The following is a 22,470-nucleotide window of genomic DNA, read 5'->3' on the forward strand; positions in this document are numbered from 1 at the left end:
ATATATATATACATACATATACATACACACACACACATATATATATATACATACATACATACATACATATATATATATACATACATACATACTATACATACATACTGTACATACATATATATATACATACATATACATACACACACACACATATATATACACACACATATATATATATATTTAGATTAAATAAAAAAAATAGCCAAAAATTCACACTATTGTGCTTTGCAATATCTTACAAACAGGTTAACAGATGTAGCTGGCAGTGCGAACTCTCACAAAAACCCACAAAATACATAACTGTTGTCAGAACCCCATATTTAAACAAGCTAATTATACTACTCCCCTAAAATACATAAAACACATAGGAGAAACTACTGAGGTAATAACGTACAGATGCAAACAGAAACATTCACACACCCCTACCCACCTATAAAAGTCCCCCCCCACACACCAACAGAGAACCCAAATACACACATCCCTCAAACAAGTTTCCAAACATAGCGTTCAAATATAGCGCACACGCACACCCGACCGGGCGGTACCTGGCTGACTGTGGTCGTTGTGGAAATGCTTGGTTTCCTCACAGGCTTTGCTCATGATAGGGCCCTTCAGGAGACTGTTGATCGAGTCAACCTGAGAATGAAAAAGACACAGTTATCCCCGTCACCACACACATCCTGCGCTAACTGAAGACCGGCTAACGCCCTTGCTAATGTCAGGCCTGCTGCTTTCAGTCAGTCCACATGTAACCTGTCTGCAGTGAATAAAAGAGCTCATTATTGATATCTGGGAAATTGAGAGGGGGGTCAAAATCTGGTGACCTCCAGAAGACGATAGATTTTGAGGTCAAAGAGCAGAGGTGCAGAGGTCAAAGAGTGCTCACTAGAGATGATGGTAATGTGATAAACGACACAGTGGGAGTTAGAGAGGAAGACGAGAGGGAAACTAAGAGGGGATGTATTGATGAAGAGCAAAAATAGAAGACAAAATAAGGAGGTGAGTGGAGTCAGACAAAGGGAATATCAAGTTTAAATTGGCAAAAGAGACTAAAAGTTTGATTTATGAGAGGAAATCAATGTACCTGATTGAAAAGGTGTTCCAGACATCCATGAAGTTTATCCTGCTTGTCAAAAGGAATCTGCATATCACATGGCAACTCATCTCCTGAAAAATAAATAAATAAAAATAGCGATGTCTTGTTAGTTATTGTCCTGAATTCTACATTGTAACCACATCTAACAGACCACAGTTACCTGAGCCCATCTCATCACTGCCCAGGTAAGAACTGTTGCTCCGGACGCTGGTGTATGACAGCACTGAGTCTCGGTTACTGTTACATTCACTGTGAAAACACACAGATACAAATGTTTTCATGTGATGAAAAGGATGCCTGCAGAGACCAATTCCAATTTTACCAATATTTCAAAGAAAAAAGATATTTAATCATGTACAAAAAAAATGTTTGAACCATTATCAAAGATTCATAGCCAATTAAACAGATGCGAAGTTCAGTAATTATTCAAAGCTGAAGAAAAATTACAATTGTAAAGGAAAGCTTCACTGAAACAAACAACTTTCCAGGAACTCTGTATGGCTTTCGTAAGGGATGTTTATCGTCTCCCTACGTGTCTGTTTTAGCAACATCTGTTTGACAGGAGGAGCAGACAGGAGCCCAGAAGCCCCGTCTCGCTCACTCTCTCTGCTTCACACGTGCTGGAGGAAAACTGGGATTTTAAATCATCTTTTATACATGTAATTTCACAGAAAACAAAATGTTATTATGAATTATGAAAGGCATAGTGACAATTGGTGCTTGTATCAGTATTGGCATTTTAAAAAACTGATTAGATTAAGAACAGTGTGTTAAATGGATCAGTACATGTTGCAGGTTGGACTTGAACCTGTGTTACTCATTTAAGAACCCAGGCTCCAACATGTTTCATAAACATCATTTCACAATCTTTTCCTCACCTGTAGGAGTCTCTGTAGCTCATGGTGTCATGTCCAGAGTCCTCCTGATCATCTTCGTTGACTTTAAAGCACACTCTCTTGTTGCCGCCATGCTCTGTCTTGTCTTGGTCCGTCTCCTCCGGTATGGGAGAGGTCGAGGGGGCGCTCTCAAACGAGGGTGGCTCTGAGCCCTGCGGCGGGGTTGGTCCAGTTATCGATGACAGTAGTCTAAGATGAAACATATTTAGAGAGGTTTGGAAACAGATAGACATGAACGGTTACAATGAATTATGAGAGTGTTTTGACACTGAACGTGTGAGTTATGAGTTGATTTGCCCAATAATGATTAATGTTATTAATGTTAGAGCAGATCAACAGATAAAAAATATGATGAAAATAAGGGCTCATTATCTGATGATTTATTTTTAACGTAATTAAAATTTGGATAATATATTAGATAAAAAAAAAAAAGAAATTAACACTTTTATTCAGCAAGGATGCATTTAATTAATCAAAATAAAGAGTAAAAACTTTTACATTGTTATGAAAGAGTTCTACAGAACTTTAAAGCATCCTGAAAATTCAGCTTTTGATCTCACAGGAATAAATTACATTGTAAAAACATACACAAAAACAGAAAAGTTATTTTATTTTGCAATAATATTTATCTATATTATTGTTTTACTCTATTTTTGATCAAATAAATGACGTTAATGGACAAATTAAACTAGTGAGAGTGTGAAACGTCATAAGAGAGCTTAGCCTATTTAAGGGTATTTTATAACAATAAGGACAAAACTGTCTCTAGTTGAAGAAACACCCTTTTATTTTACTAATGATCTTTGTTCTTTTATGGGACAGGGAAGTGTAGACTGACAGAAAGGCACTGGGAAAGAGACGGGGGAATAGGATTGGGAAATGAAATCCATTTCACTGACAATTAACTTCTACATCAGCACATGCTAGCCACTGAATAACAAACATTCGTTCCTGATGAGAGGCTGTTGAAATGTCTTCTCTGCAGTCGTCTGTTATGGCTTCAGTCTTACATTTTTTTTCTGTCTAAGCCATAAATATTTTTAGACTGTCATAAAAGAACATCCTGAAGTTTTGAACTCGAAGAACTCAAAGAGGAGGCTACTAAAACCTACTCTGAGCTATCAGATGAGAATTTGAGAATGTTTTTGTAGATTATTAAATATTTGAGTTAAATGATTATATTATATGTATATTAACTATAGATTTTTTTTTTTAATTTTGAAAATTTCAAGAGCTCATCACTTAATGTTAAATCTATTTTAAACATTACTTTGAACACTGTTAAATTACTTCACCACTTACACATCTATCTGGGCCACATATTGCTTCATCTCTCGCACTGATATGTCCAGGCGGTTATAGAGGCAGATGTAATTATCCTGGCTCTCCATGTCTTCCTGTTTGAGGAGGAAGCTGAGACCTCCCTCTTCATGCTTCCTGCCGTCCTCTATGCTCCCTTCACCCTCCTCCGTCTCTTCATCTAAACTCAGGCAACTCCAGGAGGGGGCCGCCATGCTGGTCACACAATGCACGGCATGGGACATGGGATTCAAATTGGCTGCAGGAAGAAAATAAGTGACATTAATCAACATCACAAAAGAGTGTCACTTTTCTTGATTCATACAGTATCCTGGATTTCGTTAGTCACTGAGTCTGCAATCTGGGAATATAAGTAATGCCACCTTACAATTTGGCCTAAAGAAGGCATCTTAGAAGACATAATTATGGTACTCAGACTTTGAAACAGCCTTCATGCTGGGTGCATGCCTTAAAATGCTGTCTAGGGATGCAGCATACTAAGTTTGGCGTTTCTGTGACTCAATAAAACAGAAGAATTGAATGACTGAAAAGCAGTGAGGCATACACTTGCATGTGGTAAAGCCATGGACCATGAGGCTGTAGGCTACAGAGAAGTGTACCGGAGGAATTTTAAACATCTCTGACCATGAGACAACTGCAGAGCAGATGTGTAGCAGAGACTGAAAAATAAAAAGCTCTCAGCTCTCGTGCTGCGGAGCATAAGAAACAAAGCATTATGTGGTTCATTCCCCAGCTACACGTGGTGGCTAGACAGAAAGTTGGGACGTAGCAATCTGCGCAGGTGAAGCCAAAAATGAAAGCCAGATGCTTTGCCTCTAAGTTCTAGGGATGCCCAGTTGTATTTTAAAACTTAGCTAAATGTTACTGGTCTTGAAATTTTTGGACAAGTGCAGAATGGCTTGGATTTGAAAGTCAATCAGCTAAATAATAAAAATAATAATAATTTATAGATGTAAAGCAGTTTCATTAATGTTGTATCATTACAACTTTTATTATTGTTGCTAATAATGTATTTTAAATAAAGAAAAAAAAATTTATATTAAAAATGGCTATAAATAAATTGTATAATTGTTTTGCTCCAAGAAGAATCTGGACAAATCTGAACAATTGCTTCAACCAGGCCAGAAGAAACAGAAAGCTTTATTGTTGAGCTCTGGTGTGTTGAGTTTGCCAATTTGTTGTATTTGATAATAAAGCTAATATGTCTTAAGGTTTATCTTCTTAAATAAAGCATCAGGCCTCATAAACAAAAACCAAACAGTCATAATAAGAGAGAGATGTGGGCGTTAGGCCGCAGGGAGTGGATGACTATAGACCTATGGGACAGTGGGGATGACATCACTAAAAGCTACTTATAATGGTCTAATGGTGTCTTAATGGAGGTCTGATGGAGGTGCTTTAAAAGGTTCTGGATCGCTTTGGGAATAGCAGGCCATGATTTTTACAAGACCTGGGAGGTTTTCACCATAAAGCTTAATTACTTTTTTATAACCTTCAATAACTGTAACATGGAGATTTGGTTAACTGAGCCAATGAGCTGAATCGTAGTATTTAATCAAGTCATTTTTCAGACTTAAACATTACATATTCTCTTTGAAGTATTTTATTTAGCTTTTGTGAGAAACCGAAATATTAAAATGTATTATAAAAGAATATCTAATATTTAAATTTGATATAATTTGCACTGTCAACCGATTAATCGTGATTAATCGCATCCAAAATAATAAAAATAATAATAATACGTTTTTGTTTACATAATATATGTGTGTGTACGGTGTATATTTATTATGTATATATAAATACACACACATTCTGTATTTATTTTGAAAATATTTACATGTATTTGCATGTAAATATTTATATTCATATAATTTATATTATATATAAATATATAACATAACATTTTTCTTAAATATATACATGCAAGTGTGTATTTATATATACTTAATAAATATACACAGTACACACACATATATTATGTAAACAAAAACTTTTATTTTGGATGCGACTAATCGCAATTAATCGCTCGACAGCACTAGAATAAATCCCTTCAGTTATAAATGGTAACATAACTATATGTACCTTGATCAGGATCAAGGCCAAAGAAGGAGTTCTTGCGTCCGAAGCGGATGCTGAAGGCTCGGCTTGATGAGGAGGTGTTCTTCGGGCAGGACACCTGCATCAGGTTCAGATGACAGTTGGTGGGGACGAAGTCCATGCAGCCCAGATCATGAGGTTTAGTGCTCGCCTGCTTAAACGTGGGCCAGGCCTTCGTCTGCAATTCCTCCACAAACTGATAGGAAAAGAATATTAAAGTACTATGAGACAGCATTTGCATAGTTTTTAATGCCTTTTATTCCATATTTAAATATCAATTAGATTTAAAAAATGGTTATTCATGTCTCGAAACATTGTGATTTTGTATAATCCATAGTGCACTAGGGAATACGATAAAGTAGTAACAGCAAGACAGATGTCACACCTGTTTGTAGCTGCAAATGCGTTTTTCTATGCTCTCCAGCTTGGTGTCACAGATGTTTCGAAACTCAAACTGTGGCATGGTCACCACCTTCTCATTCTGAGCCATTAGCTGTCGGCAGCTCTTCACAAACAGACTGTCGTCCTTCACAAAGGCCTCCAGTATCTGAGAGCATTTAAAATACACACAAGAACGTGTGATAGGTTAGAGAAAACAACTTCCTTTGAATGTCCATCTTGAAATCTAATATACACAGTATACACACACAAGCACAATTATGGGTCATCAAAAAACAAAATTCAGAAATGAAACTTTTAGCGTTAAACCGTGGTCTGACCTTTGCCGCAAGGTTGAAGCAGCCCTTGGGTTCCACCATCTTCTCCAGCACACAGTGTTTGATTCCTGCTGTGCTGACGTACTCGTACACAACCCCATGTTCCACATGAACATTATCCACATTCAGACTGACTGAAGCAACATCGCCAGAGATCGACAACTGTTCCAGCCTTCTTACAGAGCCTAGAAAATCCAAAGAACACAAAAGTGTAAAGAATCAAACAGAAACACAAATAAATGTGTACAGGACATCGCATGACATTACAATGACATTAAAAAGGTTAATTTTTTATTTTCATTTCATTGCGCAGTTTTACTTTTAATTTCAGTTAAGTTTTATTTTAAATTATTCATAAATAGTTGCATATATATATATATATATAACCTCTTGCATCTTTTGCTTTTAGTCAGGTTTGAGAGATTAATCTGTTTGTAATTTATGTGAATTCACACAAGAGGTCAATGACGTCAATGATCCACCACTGGTCAAATGTCTTTGCACAAGTTCACCACACATGAACTTTGGTACTTAGCCGAGGACAAAATGTCTTCACACAAGCTTGCATTCACAAATGCGTATAACAATGGATCTAAAGTTCCCATGGCTTTTGTATTCATAATAGTTTCCGTTAACGACAATAACTTTTTGGCTACACCTGTCACACTGAGTCATTTGCCAAAAACACACACAGAAAAACACACACACTACCTGTTCCATTAGTGCAGCCGTCCTCTGAATCTGAGCCATTCTCACACCCCCTAAAAGACATCTGCTCTTCCACATCCTCATACACACGGTACGCCCACTGACCACAGCTCTGCGGCAGAAGAAAAAAAGAATATCACAAAGGGAGGAAACAGGCACTGTATAGAGTGTCAGAAGCAAGTAACCTCTGGGATCACCATATATGGACCACATAGCCTATAAAAAAACACATAATGCAGTGTTAAACACAATGCAGTGTTGATTCTCACAGTGTCTTGCTGCTCCAGGACAGGCTGATGGCCACTAAAGTGCTCCAGGACTTCCTGGTAGCTGCTCTGGTTCATGTTGTTGCCGTTGACTTTAAGGACACACTGACCGGGCTGAAGGCCCGCTGCTGCCGCTTCAGAGCCTGTATACACACAAAAATATGCCTATAATGTACAATGACCATAACCAAACAAATGAAAGATATCAAACGGATGATTCTGATTCATAAATCCAAAGCAGTCTAGACCCTTTCTAACCCAAATCTGTTTGATGTGATGATAGCGTTGATTATGCATAGGAGGAAACAGGCACTGTATAGAGTGTCAGAAGCAAGTAACCTCTGGGATCACCATATATGGACCACATAGCCTATAAAAAAACACATAATGCAGTGTTAAACACAATGCAGTGTTGATTCTCACAGTGTCTTGCTGCTCCAGGACAGGCTGATGGCCACTAAAGTGCTCCAGGACTTCCTGGTAGCTGCTCTGGTTCATGTTGTTGCCGTTAACTTTAAGGACACACTGACCGGGCTGAAGGCCCGCTGCTGCCGTTTCAGAGCCTGTATACACACAAAAATATGCCTATAATGTAGAATGACCATAACCAAACAAATGAAAGATATCAAACGGATGATTCTGATTCATAAATCCAAAGCAGTCTAGACCCTTTCTAACCCAAATCTGTTTGATGTGATGATAGCGTTGATTATGCATCATTTTATATTTGTACAAAACCACATAGCCATGCATATGCATGTTGTACTTCAATGCATTTGAAATGATTTTTTTTTTTAAGAACATCATTGTGTCTATACTGAGGAACAAGAAGTGCCGGCATGCTTAAACATTAATGAACACTCTTTTGAAAACAACAGTGTTTTGCAGTGTGCTGCTCTCCTGCATGTAACTCTAATACCAGTAGTGTCCTTTTACACTGTACCCGGCTACATTTAACACGTCTGTGTGTCTGTGCATAAGTATCTGATTTCTGCAATGAACGTGGACTTACTCTTTGTTCTTGGTGGCCACCAGCAGTCTGAGCAAGCGGCGTATACAGAAGGACTGGTTGATCATGGTCTCCACCTCAGAAAAAGGCCTTAGGAACACCAGGTCCTCATTAATGGAGTAGATCTTTCTACCCGGCTGCAGGCCTGCCATCTGCACCAAAGAAAAAACATGAAAACAAAGGAAATTAATACCAAGAATCCAGCTAACAAACAATCAAAAATGAAGAGAAAAATAAATTAGGGTGTCCCTCATTACAATTTTCTTTGATGTGCGAGAGAGAAATGATTGATTTTGATGAGGATTAAAGAAAGATGAGTGATGTTAATGAGGATTAAAAGATTGGCAGACAGAATTGAGAGAACCTCACACCTTTATGGCAAAAGAGCTTTATATTGCTTTAAAAAAATTATAAGATATAATAAGCCCTTTCAGATAACCAAGCAGTTCATTTGAAAGACCAATTAAAAATGTGTGACTGTAAGAAAGAAAGGAAGTAGAACTAATGAAAGGCAGGAAGGAAGAAGGAAAAGAAGGGATGAGAGGAGGAAAAAACAAGGAAGAAAGGAATATACAAGAAAGGGAAGAGAACAAAAGAAGGGAAAGAAAGAAGGAAAAAAGGATGGAATGGAAGAAGGAATGAACTAATTAATGAAAGGCAGGATAGAAGAAAGAAAAAAGTGGGGAAAGGAAGAAAAGGATAGGAAATAGGAAAGAAGAAAAGGGGCAGTAAGAAAGAAAAGGGAGGGAGGAAGGAAGGAAAGAAGCAAGCAAGCACGGAAGGGAAGAGGAAAAGAGGGTATGAAAGAAAAAAGGAAGGGGTGAGGAAAGAAAGAAAGTAGTGAGGGAGGAAAGATGGAAAGAATAAATGAACAAACTAATGAAAGGAAGGAAGAAAGAAAGAAAAAAGAAAGGAAGAAAGCCTTGTAACCTATAAGAAACAGAAAAAATGGGATAAAAAACAAGAAAGAAAAGTTGAGGAAAGAGAAGGGAAAAAAGGTAAGTGTGAGGACTCTGTGGAGAATATGATGGGACATGCTTAATTGCTTCTCCCAGATCTCCAGAGAGCAGAGCTTTGAAGACAGAGGGAGTGGAATGAATTAAGCAAGCGTGTCCTGGACCCGACACATGATCTGAGCGGCCCGTGACGTAAGTGTCAGGACATGCAGCACTTCCTCTCATTCACTGGATTAATCACCATTACCATCACACTCTCATCTTCTGCAGATGCTCCTGTGAGCAGCAGTGTGACACTTGAATACGAACAAAATGTCTCGTGTCAGGTCTAACAGGCACAGTGAGGATAAAATTAGTGGTGGTTTAGATCTCAACCATAATTATCTACCAATCTTCCATAAATATCTGGCAGAGCTGTACAGAGCATGAACACAAATAACCCTGTGCACTGAAAATAATGCATTCGAGCTGAAGAGGTCCTCTTTCAAATGACAGATAATGATCGAGGTTTATTTCCCAAAGGCAGATTTATCAGATTAGATCCACACTACACACCCAACAAAAGACCTGGGAAACAATCAAGGTTCGTTTAGATGCAAAAAGAGTCCTTGAGAGATCTAGCTATCAAGAAGAATATAATACAACCCCACACTGGATAAAAATACATGGACATCTATCAGATTGTATTACAGCAGAGCTTGGCACACTTTCCACTATATTTATATATGTAAAACCATGTGGACCGTGAATAAGTCAGATAGATATGAACATTTCTGCACATGAAGAGCATACAATTATGTTGCATGAAGATGCGACTCTAACAAAGCCATTCAAATAAAATATACATTATTCACTCCAAAATCTAAAGAAAATATAACATTATATTTTGCATAAAAAAATGTCTATTTTGATTTGTTTTTTGCACTGTGCTATTTTTTTCAGAGTAATTAAACACATTTAACTCCCCCTTGCAATTACCATTGATGTTATATACAATTTGTGGAGAATGACAATTACTTTTACTATTATTTGATTAAACAATATTTTAAATAATATACACTAGTATTCAAAAGCTTGAGGTCAGTAACAAATACTTTCATAAACTGATTGGTTAAAAGTGACAGCAAAGATTTATAAGACACCTGCATCAGGTTCAGATGACAGTTGGTGGGGACGAAGTCCATGCAGCCCAGATCATGAGGTTTAGTGCTCGCCTGCTTAAACGTGGGCCAGGCCTTCGTCTGCAATTCCTCCACAAACTGATAGGAAAAGAATATTAAAGTACTATGAGACAGCATTTGCATAGTTTTTAATGCCTTTTATTCCATATTTAAATATCAATTAGATTTAAAAAATGGTTATTCATGTCTCGAAACATTGTGATTTTGTATAATCCATAGTGCACTAGGGAATACGATAAAGTAGTAACAGCAAGACAGATGTCACACCTGTTTGTAGCTGCAAATGCGTTTTTCTATGCTCTCCAGCTTGGTGTCACAGATGTTTCGAAACTCAAACTGTGGCATGGTCACCACCTTCTCATTCTGAGCCATTAGCTGTCGGCAGCTCTTCACAAACAGACTGTCGTCCTTCACAAAGGCCTCCAGTATCTGAGAGCATTTAAAATACACACAAGAACGTGTGATAGGTTAGAGAAAACAACTTCCTTTGAATGTCCATCTTGAAATCTAATATACACAGTATACACACACAAGCACAATTATGGGTCATCAAAAAACAAAATTCAGAAATGAAACTTTTAGCGTTAAACCGTGGTCTGACCTTTGCCGCAAGGTTGAAGCAGCCCTTGGGTTCCACCTAAAAAAAAAAAGATCCTGAAAAAAAACAGTTTTGAACATTGATAATATGTTTACAGCACTAAATCAGCATATTATTTTTGTATTTCCATTTTGGAGTGAAATATAACTGGGACATTTTTTGACAGGTTTTATGAAATTGCACGGTTCAAATATGAATATAACCTTCATGTTAACAAAAAAAGGTTCTAGATATAAAACCAAGTCTCATTTAGCAATTACATTTTACATAGTTTTTTAGCCTTTTTTAATCATACAGTATTACTAAGTATTACTTCAATGTACCAGTGCTAAATGTGACTGATGATCAGACAGTGAAACTTGTGAAAACAGTTGTTTAGGTTTTCTTACTCTCTGAAGGCTACCAGCTCACACATACGGATTGAATTTGGGTGGAAATGCCTTATAAGAAAGAAAACACCACTTACTAGGGAAAATCCCAAATGTGGCAGACTGTGGGACTCAAGCCAACCGTTGGCATGTATTTTAGGTTTACTCTGTCACTGATATTTTTTTGTATAGGTCAGAGAAATGTGGAGAACTAGGATGCGGTTACCCAAATTCATACCTCTGCATATGAGCCCCTGGTCACACTCTTCACTACGATGGCCTTGTTCTTCTCTTCGATCTCAAACCCATAGTCCTCCTCTTCAGGGTGGATCTGTACATGGACAAGAGAAACACAATATCAGCACAAGAGCTGGTTGCATCTCAAAATAAATGCAGAACAGAATGGAAAAAACTTGTTACTTTCAGGACTCAATTTGTGATTTAGCAGCTCGGTGCCACACTGAGAGAGCAGCAGCGTTTGTGCAAATGTGTGAACAAGCTATGCATCCTGTAGTCCGAAAGCTGTTTGAGGTGTTAAGTCTTTTCTTCTAAAAATAACCAAACAACAATTTGTTAAAATGTGCCACAGCTGCATGCTAATAGGCCAGCGCAGGTGCTAAAGGTGTTATCATGGATGAAAGATATACTGGTTTTAGGTCATGTCTGGATCATAACAAGAACATAATGCTCAGTTTATTCACAGCTACACACGAGATGGGCTTGTATGTGCTTTTATTATCTAAGAGCTGAAGCAGAACATGTTTACCAGCCCTCTAAATGCCTTTCAATGTTTTATTTCTATCCTTATTTTCTCTGAAAATCTGCAGTGGCGTAAGGTCCTGACGTCTGAGAGGGTGTCTGAAAGCTCTTAGCATCTGAACAGAGAGGACAGACTGCAAGATTTTCATGATCTGGAGGAGGAATCTGTCAGTCTATAAGGGATGAAAGAGTAGTTTGTAAAGGTCAGGGTAATTACTGATGGACGAGGAGGGTCTTAATTGGCAATCAATGCATGGCTGATGGTTGTGCTTGAGTGTGTGTGTAGTAGCATGAGTATGTGCCTATAAATATAGGGGTGTGTTTTGTTAATGTGTTACTTTCAACATAAAATGATTGGGTTTTCTCTTTCCTTTTATGTTAGTATTGTTGATACTGGGGGCAGTTTGTCAAACAGAGAATGATTTAAATCTGATATCTCCTGTATCTTGTCAAGCTACACATAATTTAAGAGGTCAAACTTAATTTTACTATGAGAACAGGATCTCAACTAGCAATCAATTAGGATCACTATCATTTCTCAACAAAACAAAAAGATTACATAAAATACCACAATTGTACTCACGTGAATCAGTGAATCATTTTTTAACCATTTGATTTACATGAACAGTCTAAACAAACTGAATAAATCAAACTAATCAAAGCTACATTTGAGAGAAATTACAGGAAAGAAGCTTTGATCATTTCAATGCCCTAGGTCACTTGAGCTATAAAGCAACATATGAACAACTACGCTTGTTTTATTACAAAAGCTACAGCATTTCGAAATAAGTTCAGCTACTGTCACGCTACTGAAAAATGTGCACGAGCGAGCATTGCTAGTTATCCCTCAACACTGCTCTCCCCGGGGGAGAAACCCATGCTGTGTGCATGTCTGTGTATCTCACCACTAAGGATTTGGCAAGGATGTTCTCGATGAGTTTGAAGTCACTGCGAAGCTGTTTACTCTTCGAGCTCGTACCCTCCGTCTCCTCATCGGCGTAGAAGCGGAAAAACTGTGACTCGTCCTTAAATTCGCTTTTCTCCAGAACTGCAAGGCAAATTTTTAATTGAATTCAACTGAAATTGAATTTAAAAAACTGTTTCACACTTTTATAAACAGGTCAAACAAAACACTCAGTGCTGATCATATCTGCTGATGACAAAATGATTTGACGGTGTGAAATGGGCCGATTGCATCACCCTTCAATTCCCGTCAAAACAACTCATGATGCCTGTGGGATTGATGTTTGGGCAAATCTGAGGCGAAGGATGAAGGCAGAGGATTTAATGGGAGGTCTGGCGTGTGCGAGTGTGCTGTTTTTACCCCCCAGGAAGAGACGGTGACAGTGAGTGTGTGTGTGTTTTCAGGAACTTTGTAGAGACAGTCTGTTCTGTCTGTGAATTCCAAGCAAAATATTGTTGTGGACTGTTTTGGAAGTTGAGATCTGACATGGCTGCAAAACACTTCTATAACAGGAGGCTTGTGTCTATGAGCATGTGTATCTCATCAGAAAATGTTCTTTTCCAATATTGTGACTATTTCTGTTCCATCAGAGGCCCCAGATGTTATTGCAACAGCTGTTTACATCTAAAACACACTCATCTCTCTTCATTTTACTCTCTGTCTCTCATACTGACAAACTAGACCTCTGGCAGACACATTCAGAGTGTGATGTTAAAAAGCCCTAACTGTAAAACACCACACTGAAAAACTGTGCTGCACTTAATGCACTGATCAATGAATTTAGAGAGAAAAAAGATAACACTGTTAAATAAGCATTATAAAACAAATAGTTCCAGCCCTTGATTATGATCGGCTGACTCGCCTTCGAAAATGTAAAGTACTATACAAACAAACTTTTGATTTTGTTACATCAGTAATACTACACCACTGCATCTATGTGTTGCTTACGAGATGGGCTTGTATGTGCTTTTATTATCTAAGAGCTGAAGCAGAACATGTTTACCAGCCCTCTAAATGCCTTTCAATGTTTTATTTCTATCCTTATTTTCTCTGAAAATCTGCAGTGGCGTAAGGTCCTGACGTCTGAGAGGGTGTCTGAAAGCTCTTAGCATCTGAACAGAGAGGACAGACTGCAAGATTTTCATGATCTGGAGGAGGAATCTGTCAGTCTATAAGGGATGAAAGAGTAGTTTGTAAAGGTCAGGGTAATTACTGATGGACGAGGAGGGTCTTAATTGGCAATCAATGCATGGCTGATGGTTGTGCTTGAGTGTGTGTGTAGTAGCATGAGTATGTGCCTATAAATATAGGGGTGTGTTTTGTTAATGTGTTACTTTCAACATAAAATGATTGGGTTTTCTCTTTCCTTTTATGTTAGTATTGTTGATACTGGGGGCAGTTTGTCAAACAGAGAATGATTTAAATCTGATATCTCCTGTATCTTGTCAAGCTACACATAATTTAAGAGGTCAAACTTAATTTTACTATGAGAACAGGATCTCAACTAGCAATCAATTAGGATCACTATCATTTCTCAACAAAACAAAAAGATTACATAAAATACCACAATTGTACTCACGTGAATCAGTGAATCATTTTTTAACCATTTGATTTACATGAACAGTCTAAACAAACTGAATAAATCAAACTAATCAAAGCTACATTTGAGAGAAATTACAGGAAAGAAGCTTTGATCATTTCAATGCCCTAGGTCACTTGAGCTATAAAGCAACATATGAACAACTACGCTTGTTTTATTACAAAAGCTACAGCATTTCGAAATAAGTTCAGCTACTGTCACGCTACTGAAAAATGTGCACGAGCGAGCATTGCTAGTTATCCCTCAACACTGCTCTCCCCGGGGGAGAAACCCATGCTGTGTGCATGTCTGTGTATCTCACCACTAAGGATTTGGCAAGGATGTTCTCGATGAGTTTGAAGTCACTGCGAAGCTGTTTACTCTTCGAGCTCGTACCCTCCGTCTCCTCATCGGCGTAGAAGCGGAAAAACTGTGACTCGTCCTTAAATTCGCTTTTCTCCAGAACTGCAAGGCAAATTTTTAATTGAATTCAACTGAAATTGAATTTAAAAAACTGTTTCACACTTTTATAAACAGGTCAAACAAAACACTCAGTGCTGATCATATCTGCTGATGACAAAATGATTTGACGGTGTGAAATGGGCCGATTGCATCACCCTTCAATTCCCGTCAAAACAACTCATGATGCCTGTGGGATTGATGTTTGGGCAAATCTGAGGCGAAGGATGAAGGCAGAGGATTTAATGGGAGGTCTGGCGTGTGCGAGTGTGCTGTTTTTACCCCCCAGGAAGAGACGGTGACAGTGAGTGTGTGTGTGTTTTCAGGAACTTTGTAGAGACAGTCTGTTCTGTCTGTGAATTCCAAGCAAAATATTGTTGTGGACTGTTTTGGAAGTTGAGATCTGACATGGCTGCAAAACACTTCTATAACAGGAGGCTTGTGTCTATGAGCATGTGTATCTCATCAGAATATGTTCTTTTCCAATATTGTGACTATTTCTGTTCCATCAGAGGCCCCAGATGTTATTGCAACAGCTGTTTACATCTAAAACACACTCATCTCTCTTCATTTTACTCTGTCTCTCATACTGACAAACTAGACCTCTGGCAGACACATTCAGAGTGTGATGTTAAAAAGCCCTAACTGTAAAACACCACACTGAAAAACTGTGCTGCACTTAATGCACTGATCAATGAATTTAGAGAGAAAAAAGATAACACTGTTAAATAAGCATTATAAAACAAATAGTTCCAGCCCTTGATTATGATCGGCTGACTCGCCTTCGAAAATGTAAAGTACTATACAAACAAACTTTTGATTTTGTTACATCAGTAATACTACACCACTGCATCTATGTGTTGCTTAGCTGTTCAAAATCACTGTAAACCATAGCTTCTTGGGGCTTATTGCTTTTTAAAAACACGACACAACTGCAAGATTAATTATTGTCGCATTATACAAGGCTGCTCTAGTGCAGGCACAAGTCAAAATGCTTTCACTCTCTCTCAAACACAAACACGCTTCAAAGCTTTGCTCTGGACACCACATGTGTTGTAATGGCAAACAGAAAAGGCCACGAAACGGCAAAATCTGAAGTTTATTTAAAGACGACACGTGTAACATCTTCAATATACTTTTTGCAATTCCATCTGATGTCACTAGAGCACAGAAACTATACATTTGACCTTTAAAATCGCAATGAAATGTAAGTAGTGACATCTTTTACATCCTGAGTGAAATGGATAAACTAAAAGAAAAATTTAGAGCAGGGACTTGGTTCAATCAAACAGTTATTGATTGGATGAAGACAGAGCTTGCAATAGATTATAAGAAATGTTCAGGGTTTAAGTGAACTAAAGAGAAAATGACACACGTCACCAGAGAAAAGTCTATTGTGTCTCAGAAAGATTGCGTTATGACATTTTGCTGAAAAATGATAAGGGTAACAAATGTAAAATAATTAAACATGCATGCATGTAATAATCAATAAAATATATGATGAATTTCAGTCAAATTTCATTTCATGCTGATTTTAACCACCAGAAGTAGTGGTTGAAGTCAGTAATTCATAAATCCTCAAGTTTTGAATGGAGAAATACTTTTTTAATATAAAATTTGGGTAACAAAGTATTTTATGAAACTCTGTAAAACTATGAAAAAATTTTAAGTGTCCAGACATAGCAGTTATTGGCAAATCTGCTAACATTATAACAGTAACTGACCCAAAACCTCATCATGATTTTATATGAAGACTGTCAAGAACAATATGTGGACATAGAGACTGACCGTGGTGCATGAAACCAGCATTGCAGAGTCCGACACCAAGGGTCACTGCATCTTCACGGGTTGTGCTGTCACCCTGAAGGAGGAAAATCATGTTAAATGACTTCTGTGTTTGGAATGAAATTACAGAATGAAGCGGCTGTGATCATTAAACTGTAAATAAGTAGGCATTAAATTAGTCCAGAAATAGGATATTAATTGTGTACAGAAACCCAAAAACAATGAGCTGAAAGCAAAAAAAAAAAGAGTGTGTTTGTGTGTGCATGTTTATGCAATAAAGTGGTATGTGTGTGTGTCCTTCCTCATATTACCTGTGACACAAGCCATTCCACCAGTTTGCTAGCTGGTATGACAGATTTGAAGGTTTTCAAATGATGATCTCTGTCTCTGTATATAAAGAAGAATTTAAAAAGGTTCACAACTGTCCAGACGTTAACATAAACAACATCTGACATCTGACTACAAGAGAAAGCAAAAGAGCAGGGCATTTCTAACAAGATACACCACTGGAAAAACCCAAATTAGGCCTTTTATACTTTTAATATAATTGATATAATAATGGAAATGTCACAATTCAGTGATTGTGTTTGAAGCGGGTACTGAACGATTTAGTGGCAAAGGTGGGTTTAAGCCCAGCTAATGGAGATCAATGATCTGAAAATATCTTCTATCAACTGAGATCTTTTATTACCACTAGGTCCCAGATTGCTCCAGGGTGGTCTGTCTTTGCAATTAGTGTAGTGTAATTAGTGACCTGGACTGTAAGTCGCTTAAAAGATAAGAGGTATCTGCTAAAGGGCAAGTAACTAACACGTTCTGTGTTAATTTGTGGATCTGAGACCAGACTTGGTCCCAACTGCAGTTCAATGGCCTCTCCTCGCTCATTATGTTAGATATCAAAGGTGAATGGTGACAGAAAAGCAATATGACCCTGCAGTCCTCACACACACACACACACTCTATCACGTGCAGCTGGCCAAGGTGAATCTATGAAGTACAAACGGGCACGTCTCATCTTTTACTGCAGTTGAAATTAAACGGTTGCTTATTAAAAATAATTTGTATTTGCTGTCAAAAGATGTTTAACTATAACCTGGATTTTATTCTAAAAGAGACAATAAATAAATGGTAATGCTACTGACCACGTGCAAGAAAAGGGTGTTAACAACACATATTGTCAGAAACTTAAATACAAATCATAACGCTTTAATGAATTGAGTAAGGGCTTTGTCATTTGTTTGCCGTGTGAAGTATGTCATAGAACATGTGTCACTTACTTAATAACAGGTGTGAAGAGGCTGTGGAGACGACAGTAAAGTCTCACTCCCTGTCGGACACACATACACTCATTTAAAGCATTTGCACCAACAGCTGCATCGCTTTCTTCATTTCATTTACTGTTGAAATCACTGCTTGACTGAGTTGTTGACAACAATTGTTAAGTGGACCATTTTGTAGTCTTTATTTATCGAGATCATAGGCACTCAAGATTCTGTTGATTTAAATCTATAAACTGACTAGTTAAAATGGACCAAACCTAGTGAGCTGCCTACACAAACAATTTTTCCACATTAGCACAAACAGTGCATGAGAAACTTGACTCTAAATTGATTCCAGTAGAGTCTGATGTTAGCACAGCACTAACACATACTGAGTAATACGTATAATGGAATGCAACTTTTTAAAGTTACTTTTCAGAATTTAATGAATTTTAAGCTTATTTCTAATTACATTTCCCTCATCTTGTCTGCCTTGGATTCATTCTTTTGCTGAGCTCATCGCAGAAAAAAGATATTTATCTTTTCTCGTGTATCATTTGTACATGAGCTATCATTTTAGCAAGTATTCTAGGGGAAATACCTTTGAGATGATGTCCTCCATTTCACTCCTGGCTTTATAAGTGCCGTCATCATACCGAAAGCGATACAACACTTGCTCGTTCTTGAACTGATGCTTGTCTGACACTACAGTGGAAAAAACACACATAGATACAGTTAAATGTTGGTTATGTTTTGCCTAAACAGTAAACTTCACCTCTAACATAACATAGCACCATGCGCTGGAATTGAGCTTGTGATCTATTGGTTTCTCTAACTTTGCTGCTCACGGACTCAGGCTGATAAACATGTATGTGAAGGTCAGTGATTAATTAAAGTGTGTGAATGCCATCACTCCACAAAAGCCTTTTTGACCTCTCCTTGAATGCTGCCACCATATTATTGATCGAGCGCCTGAACCCTTATACTTGAATTCATCACTCCAATCCCTTCTGGTGTTTGTCAGTTTTCACTGTGTGTCAATCCCCTGGCTGTAAAATAGAGGTATGATGCTCCCCAAATCTCAGGCAAGCACTGCACCTCTTGAATAAATCAGAATAATGCTGTTCTCTACCAGCATTTCATGTCATGTTACTATCCAGACTGCCGATCATCTGTAGGGGATTTCAGTGAGTGCCGGCCAACAAGGATATTTGCCAGATTTGTAGAGTGTAAATCTGTCAAATGGTGATTTTTAACAGTCCAACATTTGTATAAACAGTTAATGGATTAGGATTTAATTTGGCAAGACCGTATCAAAAAATAGAACAGACAGCAGTTGCATTTTGGTGGTGAAACCAAGCAACACTCAAAAACATGATGAAATATATTGGAGCTGAAAGGAGGTTGAAAGAAAAAAAGGACAGAAAAAGAGAGAAGACACTGAGAGAGAAAAAGAATAATAGATTTGTATCAAGTAATAGTGATTACAATTAGTAATTTTACAGTGATGGTCACAATGGTTGACTAGTCATTATCTTGACTAATCATTAGTCTTGTTTATGTATAAATTTAGCTATTTATAGCCAATTGATATAGAGCTTCCATTATGTCGACAGATGTTCATAGAACCCACCAACTGGTGGATTCTGAAAATATGTAGGTTTTGCACATCCTAAGATAAGATATTACAATATATATTTGATGAATAATATATATTGATATATTATTCAAATACCATAATACTATATTCACATTTACATAGTACCCTAAAGTAATTAAAAATGATACTACTGGAATACCATGGTCCATGTCCAACAAAATCAAGGTAACAACACAATTTTCTTCGAGAGAGAACCTTCTCTTACCATGATGGATGATGCCGTTCTCCAGGAGAGCTTGACCCAGGTTGATTCCCTCCTCAGCCTTACTGATCTCTCCAGTCGCCAAAAGCCATGAGACAAACTCACTGAGGACACACAGAGACAACAGCTGTGTCAGTCTGCACATAACACAATGCTGCACACATGATAAAGAAAGGATTTATGAGCCCCTAGTCAAAGGTACTTGGGAACTTGGATTCCCTCAATCCTCCAGAGTGACTGGTCAAGACTGGTAAAAAGTTCACCAAGAACACAAATCATGATGATATCAAGCTGCATTCCAACCTCTTAAGGACTTAAAAGTTCAAACATCACGAGTAGGGTTCACATATTGCTTTAGTTTCAGGAAATCACTTCAACCAAAAACTTAAATGAATTTAATTTAAATGAATAAATTATATGTTTATTTATGAAATATTTCAGATATATACAAAAATATATTAAATAAACAAATTTGATAAGCATTTTGTTAATATTCAGTATCTAATTAGATCTTAGTATTTGTTTATAATAATATAATAATAAATATAATATAATGTTAATATACATAAGCATATTAATAAAATAATATGAAGAGTTCATTTGCAAAAACAGATAACTTTAATAAATCATGTTTTTTCATTGTACATTTCATTGTACAAGTAATCGCAAACAAACTGCAGTTGGGTTATTTTGCAAAATAACAAAAAAATACAGCTAACTAACAATAAAACACAGTAAAAACATAATAACAGTAAAAAAAAATTTTTTAATTAAAGTCATCTGTTTTTGCAAATAAACTCTTCATAAAATATAGTATTATATATATATATACACACACACACACACACACTTCTGTAGCTAGTATACTGTATATGCTAGCTAGTCTGATCAACTGCCAAAATACATTTTGAAGAGGAGTAATTCAATTATAAATGGGTTCTGATGAGGGCTGGGGAGAAATTTCAGCAATTACATGTGTGAGGTGGTTTAGTGGTGAATCTAATGTTGTGTGTGATTGCATGTGTGTGACTTCATGCCTGAAATGTGCATGACTGCTGCGTGAAAAACTGTGAATCCCATTAGATCCAGTGACAGAAATAAGCAATGTGTAAACCGTTATGATGCCTTAAAGGAAATGTGAGAACTGAGAAGGGTGGGTGTGCATGTGTGTGTGTGTGTGTGTCCGTCCTTCAAATGTTGAACGACAGCAGTGAGGGTAGAGGGGTCGGATGAAAGGATGGGTTAACAGATGGAGCAGGAGGAGAAGAGAAGATGCGGGTGCCAAAGGTGCCCCACATCCACCCAGTACAGTAAGATGACCAGATTCTCCATTCATCTCTCACCTGACTACTCAACTGATCTGCCCTCCATATCTCCTCCAAATCAGCTGACGACATGCACGACTTAATGAACTCTTTTAAAATACTTAACCTTGATAAATTTTTATCCTTCACCATCAAACACTTGACAGCGATGACAATACTACCTAATACCACTTTTACTTGTCTATGCAACTCAACAGTACTACCAACAACAATATAAGTGAGAAAATTAGCACAATTGTGCATAATATTGTAGATCATGTTGATTCTGTGTTTTGAGTGTGTGTGATTTGAGACTACTGTGTCAAGTATGTGGCAAGTACAATCTCTTAAACACAAAAAGGTTTTAAGCATAAAAATAATGCTACCACAAAAGAATATTAACCAATTACAGATGCGTTTCAGCAGCTGCATTGACCACTAATAAAAAAAACTGTCAAACTGTTTATATCAATAAAAGGGTAGTAATCACATAATCTAGCCCTTCACACAAAATCCAAACAATAGAAGTTTATGATGTGGCTTATGTAGATTTTACGGACTGCTTACAAGGCCTTTATGTGCAGCTCTGCAGAGGAAGTTCACAGAAGAGAGGGCAGTCAGGCCCATGAAAGAGAGCAGTGAAATGAAACAGACAGTGAGTCTGCTGTGATTCCATAAGTCTCTAATTCAGATTGGCAGGAAAGGGAAGGGGTGGAGGTGGGCGTCCCTGGGGTGAATTAATTAGTGTTTATGTAACTCCTTAATATTCTCCACAGCTAATGCACACAGACCCCTCTCACATGCCGTAGATGTGTGTAAGAATTTCTTAAGCTTTTATCTATATCTGTCTGATGTATGTATGTGTGTGTGAATGTGACAGACAAGGATATAATGAGATATTAGTTTACTGAATACAAGTGAAGCTTGATTACCACAGCAAATAATTTGAATGTGGCTCTTAGTTTGTAAAAAATAAAAAATTAATGAAATGTATAATAATAATAATAATATAAATGTTTAAGGAAATACACAGAGTTCAGAAATGCAAGACAGAAATGTAAAGCTTGCATATGTATAAAAGCACTATTAACTCTTCCGTAGAAAACTGTTATTTGAACTGCAAAAAAAAAATAAAAATCTTAAAGGGGTCATATGATGCGATTTCAAGTTTTCCTTTCTCTTTGGAGTGTTACAAGCTGATTGTGCATAGATAAGATCCCTGAAGTTGCAAAGACTAAAGTCTCAAAACCAAAGAGCTATTCTTTATCAAAGTTAAGAATCTGCCACA

At 37.3% G+C, this 22,470-nt stretch overlaps 1 protein-coding gene across 1 annotated transcript in view; it reads right to left on the minus strand.

The window, feature by feature from the left end:
- Positions 1 to 22,470, minus strand: part of LOC107550458 (phosphatidylinositol 3,4,5-trisphosphate-dependent Rac exchanger 1 protein-like) — an 82,041-nt gene that overhangs the window by 13,089 nt on the left and 46,482 nt on the right. The window contains exons 11-30 of the mRNA XM_016231742.1: positions 19,882 to 19,982; positions 18,618 to 18,721; positions 18,035 to 18,084; positions 17,069 to 17,144; positions 16,761 to 16,833; positions 14,836 to 14,978; positions 11,450 to 11,542; positions 8,112 to 8,260; positions 7,731 to 7,738; positions 7,501 to 7,662; positions 7,103 to 7,242; positions 6,837 to 6,945; positions 6,129 to 6,310; positions 5,795 to 5,956; positions 5,395 to 5,605; positions 3,295 to 3,550; positions 1,975 to 2,181; positions 1,257 to 1,345; positions 1,085 to 1,167; positions 546 to 636 (exon numbers count right to left, since the gene is read on the minus strand). Of these exons, the coding sequence (XP_016087228.1) occupies positions 546 to 636; positions 1,085 to 1,167; positions 1,257 to 1,345; positions 1,975 to 2,181; positions 3,295 to 3,550; positions 5,395 to 5,605; positions 5,795 to 5,956; positions 6,129 to 6,310; positions 6,837 to 6,945; positions 7,103 to 7,242; positions 7,501 to 7,662; positions 7,731 to 7,738; positions 8,112 to 8,260; positions 11,450 to 11,542; positions 14,836 to 14,978; positions 16,761 to 16,833; positions 17,069 to 17,144; positions 18,035 to 18,084; positions 18,618 to 18,721; positions 19,882 to 19,982 (2,489 nt within the window). The remainder of the gene's footprint in view (positions 1 to 545; positions 637 to 1,084; positions 1,168 to 1,256; positions 1,346 to 1,974; positions 2,182 to 3,294; positions 3,551 to 5,394; positions 5,606 to 5,794; positions 5,957 to 6,128; positions 6,311 to 6,836; positions 6,946 to 7,102; positions 7,243 to 7,500; positions 7,663 to 7,730; positions 7,739 to 8,111; positions 8,261 to 11,449; positions 11,543 to 14,835; positions 14,979 to 16,760; positions 16,834 to 17,068; positions 17,145 to 18,034; positions 18,085 to 18,617; positions 18,722 to 19,881; positions 19,983 to 22,470) is intronic.

Source organism: Sinocyclocheilus grahami, unplaced genomic scaffold, assembly GCF_001515645.1.
Source record: "Sinocyclocheilus grahami isolate Dianchi unplaced genomic scaffold, SAMN03320097.WGS_v1.1 scaffold399.1, whole genome shotgun sequence".
Classification (NCBI taxonomy): Eukaryota; Metazoa; Chordata; class Actinopteri; order Cypriniformes; family Cyprinidae; genus Sinocyclocheilus; species Sinocyclocheilus grahami.